The sequence below is a fragment of the Hyposmocoma kahamanoa genome, unplaced genomic scaffold, assembly GCF_003589595.1.
Source record: "Hyposmocoma kahamanoa isolate Upper Pololo Valley unplaced genomic scaffold, ASM358959v1 67, whole genome shotgun sequence".
Classification (NCBI taxonomy): Eukaryota; Metazoa; Arthropoda; class Insecta; order Lepidoptera; family Cosmopterigidae; genus Hyposmocoma; species Hyposmocoma kahamanoa.
This window is the reverse complement of record NW_020653855.1, coordinates 8,475,850-8,482,474: the sequence shown is the minus strand read 5'-3', so window position 1 is coordinate 8,482,474 and position 6,625 is coordinate 8,475,850. Positions and strand designations below refer to the sequence as shown.

Below are 6,625 nucleotides of genomic sequence, written 5' to 3'. Positions count from 1 at the left end.
TGTGCCGGTAATGTACGAGTAATGTTCCACTTAAACATTTTTTTTATAATATCAAGTGACGGGACGAACGAATCGTGCGCCTGATGGTAAGCGACACGCCTGTCCATTACAGTTGCAGCGCCACTCAGAGCTTTAAGTCGCAAAGATCTGTGGGACACTGCCACTGCGCCCGTCACCTTGAGACAGAAGTTGACAAATCTCAAGTGCCTGCAATTTCACCAGCACCCTTAACCCTTCAAAACCGGAACACACTAAACTACCCTGGATGGACTCTTTCACAAGGTGCTCTACTGCTATTAAAAAATTACTTACTGAAAGTATGTACAACTGAATTACTTACTTAAAATTAATTCCTATAAATTGACCTTTTCGGCCGGCATCATAAAAATACAGGTTTGTTTTAATGTTTTTTTCACATTTGGTCGGTTCGATTCTCAGATGAGGTAAACAACTTTTTAAAAGTTTTTGAATGCAGTATTACTTACTTTTTAAAAAGTCTCCATGAAGCTAATATAGTATTGTTTTGTACGGGGATCGAAGCGAGGAAGAGTGTAGAAAGACGCTTGAATCTCCAAATGCTCAACGGGTTTTATTGTCGTAGTTGTATGATCGCCATAGGACACGTAACCGCGCTCATCCCCGATACTAGCTCATATTCCCACCTGGTGGAAGCGGGAACCCTATCAAAAACGACGATTCTATGATAGATGTGTGTCGAACAACACCTGAGACCCGATAACCCGGTTACTAGCTTCTAAATAACCCGATCATTTTAGAATTTCATGGGTCATGCGCGCAATATTAGACTTTATCGCTATAATTTTAGAGATTATTCAACAATTCACAATATTATTGTTGTCTCGTTCACTCTCACGTGAAATCCTCACTGACAGGTTTCGATTCTACTTCCTTTGAGGTGACCGGGGGAGGGGTCGGAGGGCGTGAGGGTTGCTCTGAGTTCGACCTCGGAGTCCACCTGCAGGATGTGGGTCGGGTCGACCGGCTCTAAACTGGGGGAGCACTGGACCTCGAGGCTGTCGGCCAGGCATTCGTCTTTTCCCGCGTCGTCAAATGCTGGGGTGCGGTTGCGTCGGTTGAGGGGAGGGATTTGGGCAACCGTGCCGGACTTGAGAGAACGGGTTAGATGCCAGAAGCCTTGGTGGGTGGGCTCGAACCCTTCTAGGAGCTTTTCCTATCGACTTTACGTCCCTCTGTAAAGCCCGCAGGAAACGGCGGTTTTCGTCGGTAAGAGTCGTAACGAGTGGCTGCGCTCTTTTCCGTAAGAAGGGCACGCACATCCTCCGGGAGCTGTTACAAATGGCGGTTTGTATTAGACGGTCAATAGCGCAGTTGGCGTCTACGACCGAAGACATCTCATCCGCAATCTAAGCTTGGTGCTCAGACTCGAGGAAATTGAGGTCATGGCTCTACTTCCCCCAGTCCAACACCGATTTTACGGGGGCGCAAGGTTCAGGGCTATGTCCTAACGAGGGTAGAGGTGAAGGAGCACGAGGCGGTGATCTGAAACTAATTCGTGGACGACCTGGATCGAGTCTAATCTAAGGTTAATATTTTTTAATAATGCTACGTCTAGGATGTCGGGGCGGTAATTTACGTTATGCGGATAGTAGGTGGGCTCTAAGGGTGCAATTATATCGAAATGCATGGATTGGGATAGCGTCATGAGAGTGTTACCGCGCGGGTTGGTGGTGGTACAATTCCATGCATTATTTTTGGCCTTAAGGTCAGAATTACAGAATCTCCTAAGGTCAAGAGGGCTTGAATTTTTTTGCAATTTACAATGGAGGCCCCAGAGTAACTTTGAGAGATAAGTTTAAAGATATTAACATACGAGTACTTACACTAACGTCGCAGTATATTTATGAAAATGTTATATATGTTAAGAAAAAGTATTTTTTTTAATAAAAATAGTGATAGACATAACTTTAACACGAGGAATAAAAATAGCCTAGCTGTTCTTGAGTCGTCTGCACAAAGTCTCAAATTCATTTAAAGGGGATATGTATAAGCTGCTTTAATAACATTCCGATTGTTATTCAAAATTTGCCATTTACGAGGCTTAAAACTGAAACAAAAATTTTATACTAAAGTTTATTAATTACAGCTTCTGCGTATATGGATGACAGGAATCCGTGGTATTGACCCATTTAGTTCTTGCAGGTAGTCTCAGGGTCGTATTCCAGAACTCTACTCAATGCTCAAGTCAGGATTTGAGTAGACTTGAGTATGATTTCAAGCACTGGAAATACGACCCTAATGGCAAGGACTTGAGTATGATTTTCAGTGCTCACTGCAATACTTAAGTCCTGACTTGAGTATTGAGTAGAGTTCTGGAATACGACCCTTAATCGAAGATATTTGAAATAAAAATTGTAAATGTTCAATGTTTCAAATGTATATTTAAAAGAGCAAATAGAGTCCTAGAGTTTCTTGTTCATTTTTCTCAGGGGACTCTGCCTTACGATTGAGCAGTAGAGTTTAATCAAAATGACGACTTCAAGTGTAATTTGCAACCGCAAGAGGCTCAAATACGCCAACCTTGCTCAGTGCTTAAGGTTTGTATCTTTTGCGGTTGAATGAATGGGTTCCAGGGGGCAACAGGCGAAACTTCTAGCGAACGAGCTGTCGGATCGCCTCGTCGAAGCCTCCGGTTACCACAAGGCTGGCAGTTATTTCCGCCAAAGAATAAGTTTAGCAATTCAAAGGAGAAATGGTGCCAGCCTTCTGGGCACGATGCCCAGGGTAAGGCCCTCGAGGAAATTTTCTATTTCTCTAATGTCTTACTTTTTTCATGTATCTATCTGCTACTATAACGTAGTATTGTATAACCTATGAAATAAAGATGAATTCAATTTTGATTGTTTTTTTTAACGCACACACTCAAAATAACCCTGTGTCGCAGATGCCATGGACACACACATAGACAAGCACAAATTACACCCAAACTCACGAGGGAAATAAATGTAGACCATACACATATTTCTCCTGGCCTGGGAATCGAACCCAGGACCTCTGCATGGCAGTACGGCATGGTCACCTTTCGGCCACAGAGGCAGTTCTAGTGTTTAAAAGATCTGGAAACTGTTCGGACACTAATATAATACATTTACCAAAAATAAACTAGTTTTTGTTGTGCTATCGGCGGCACTACAAAAACTAGTTTATTTTTGGTAAATTAATTATGTTTTGTAATAAAGTCATGGAACAAAAGTTATATTGTTTATGATGTTAGTAATACACCTAGTTCTGTGATATTGTCAGTATTTTACAAAGAACACTTTTATATATTTAATTACGACTATAAGATTCTGGAGAATATATTAAGATTATCATTCCCTAAGTTCAAAACTTACATTAAAAGTATTTTAATTGTAAAGCCATATTACAAAATTGAAGAGTGTGTTTTAGATAAAAACGTATGGAAAGACAACAAGAATCTAAATTCCACACAATTATGATTCAAAGTGTATTTCATAGCATTTAAGTTTATTTTAAAAGAGCAATCCCTAGAGTTTCTTGCTCGTTCTTCCCAGGGAAATCAGCGTAGTAAACTAGCAGTAGCTTAAAAGGTAGCTAAAAAAATGACATTTTCAAGTATAAAAATTTTACCTATGGAATAAATGATTATTTAACGTTGACTTTGATTTTGACAATAGCTGTATCGGATCTAGGATGACAATCTTGTACCAGTATACAACACTTACCTTTCTAAGACTATCTAAAACAAAAATCTAAAGGAAAATCACCAACACTTAAAAACCAACAACCCGCTACAAAAGATAAACAGAAATAATATTATAACAACTTACGTTCACATGTTTTAAAACAAAACTATATCGAATATGTGTTTACCAGGAAATGGTGGCGGATTGATAAAAAAATGTAAATAAAAATCATCTAGCTTCATTAAGTGTCGTGGCTGTGACCACGATAAATATCGCTTGATGTTATGTCGCATATCTGTTTCAATACCCGACGGCAGTTTCTTTTATAAAAAAAATAAGTGCATAATTGACCTCCATCACAAATAATGCCCATTCACTCTCGCCTTGAATAGGTCCAAGTTATAGCGTTCAAGAAATAAGTTTACAGGGAGGGAATTCCATAACCGTTCGCCATGTAAATGTAAAAACGGAACGATTCGTGCGAACCTTTGCAATATCCATAATATAGAAGTGGACCCCATCGGATCCCTCACTGTCTTTCACTAACTTTTCAACTTCTGGAACGGTAAGTTGATAATCATTGAGCTCATTTTTAATAAAAAAACGAGTCGCGTTGATTGACACATATTTTCTCCAGGTAGGAGAGGCCCAAAAAGATCCACAGCGAGCACTTCATTTCCTTGATTTAAAATTTTCTGAAGCATGCGCCCGAGTACTAATTAAAGAATACTTTCTGCGTTTTGGATTTCCACGGCGTATTATCTCAGTGTGCTCATGTAACGTCTCTTTTTGTGATGACGATTGAAGCTGTTCATCAATCCGCGGCATCGGGTAGTTATCTGTCTTGGTTACGTCATTCAGGCGTCTATAATCAACGTCTAGTCTCCCGATGATGGAAAGGTGAAGGCGGAATAGAATCGTGTAAATCTGTCACACTCTCCGTGATATGCTAAGTAGAATACTAGCCACTTTACTGCGGTGTTCAAGGCTCTGCAGCTTCGTCTTTACTAAATACGAGCCACCTAAACCTTATTGGGAAGTTCAAAGAGTAGTTGAGGAGTTACAAATACAAATACAAAAATCCTTTATTGTCACAATGGCACTTTTTGGACATAAATAACTTGTTAAGCCAAAAAATAAACAAACAATAAACGATACGCCAAACATCTCAGAGGGTAAAAGGAGGTGTCGCAGCTTGTGATTCAATATTGTTTAATAATTAAATATAATAAATATTGTACATATAATAGGGGAAAATAAATTAAAGAGAGAGAAAGAAAAAAAACATCAACAGGTTATTCTGGCCTATTGGCCTGACTGTGTATGTGTATAAAAGTGTGTGTGGGCGTGTGTGTGTGTTTGTGTATATTTACTCTTTGAGACACAAAAAATTAGGGCAGTTTTAGTACCTTTCAGTAAGAGTGCTTCAGATCCACTTCTGCAATTAGCCTTTTTTATTAAGGCTGATTTAAATAAGGCTCTGAACGTACCGAGTTGGGTAATCTACGGACTGCCCTGGTTACATCATTAGATTAAGGTTACATTATTGTAATCTCGTTGGATTTACATATTACATACCCATATAAAATTTCAGGTCTGACAACCAAGCAGAAGTAGAAAAATATTGATTTAATAACAGATCCCTGCAATAATTGGGGAAAGAGCTAATTATCTTAAAACGTCTGAACGGATGTTCATCAAACGCTCTTCAGAGCATACTGCCAGAGTTTCTACACGTGTGCTCTATGTCTATGTAGTCTTGTTGAGGCCTCCCCGTCTCTGCAGTAGCAGATGCTGCTGTGGACGATTTCTGTGCTATCATGCGTAAAATGTCGTATTTCCCTGGACGAACTCGTTCACAAGGAGCTCTACTGCCACTAAAAAAATGTTTACTTAAAATTAATTCCTATAAATTGACCTTTTCGGCCGGAATTTAAAAAATACAGGATGTTTTTTTCATGATGTCCATAATAGTTACTGTGCCACCCAGAGCTTTAAATTACAAAGAACTGAGGGGCACTACCCCTGCGTCACCCTGAGACATGTGCCTGTAATTTCCTATTCATTTTTTAATTTCATCATAATCATCATTCACAGCCTGATTTCACCCACTGCTGGGTATAGGCCTCCCAATGTTTGTGCCATCTCTCTCCCCGCGTCGCGTATTATGTCGTCGACCCACCTTGCAACAGCCCGATGCTTCTTTCTTCACCAATCAATCGACGTCTTGCTCCACCCATCATCACCTTGCCTTGCTTTGTATTCCGCCCCCCCTCTAACTTCCATGAACCGAGTTCCAGCATCCTAGACTTTCGTCCGTCGTCGTCTTCAAGGTCAACTTTAGAAATTTTTTTATAATTTCAAGTGACGGGACGAACAGGTCATGCGCCTGATGGTAAGCGACACGCCTGTCCATAACAGTTGCAGTTCCACTCAGAGCTCGTTGCAAACATCTGAGGGGCACTGCCAATGCGCCCGTCACCCTGAGACATAAGTTGACAAATGTGCCTGTAATTTCACCAGCACCCTTACCCTTCAAAGTCGGAACACTATATTTATCAAACTGGCCTTCAAGTAACAAAACCGCTTTGAGATCAGTCCATCTATTTGGGAGCTACAATGTCACGACTTTCGGATACGCATAAAATTGCTTCTCATAAACCCCTTCTTTTTAGGTCAATTCGTCTACATTTCATTTAAAATTATATGCCAGTCACGATTGATACACGACTGATAACAAACCAATGTCTATCGTCATCATTCAGTTTAAACAAACAGGTCATTCACACGTAGATTATCACGTTTCTCAACCAACTCCGTTATTTCTAACTATTAAACTGGTTAAAGGGCACATACATATATTGTTTAGAATGGAGTTGTTTGATAACATTGGAGAGCGGAATTTTTTTACGTGACAGGCAGATGCCTGATGGTACATG

The 6,625-nt window shown here is 40.1% G+C and overlaps 1 protein-coding gene across 1 annotated transcript in view; it reads right to left on the bottom strand.

The window, feature by feature from the left end:
• The window catches only part of LOC113232172 (fatty acyl-CoA reductase 1-like), a 31,027-nt gene extending 25,038 nt beyond the window's left edge, over positions 1 to 5,989 (bottom strand). The window contains exons 1-2 of the mRNA XM_026466809.1: positions 5,869 to 5,989; positions 892 to 1,074 (exon numbers count right to left, since the gene is read on the bottom strand). Of these exons, the coding sequence (XP_026322594.1) occupies positions 892 to 1,074; positions 5,869 to 5,989 (304 nt within the window). The remainder of the gene's footprint in view (positions 1 to 891; positions 1,075 to 5,868) is intronic.
• Positions 5,990 to 6,625: the final 636 nt, after the last annotated feature.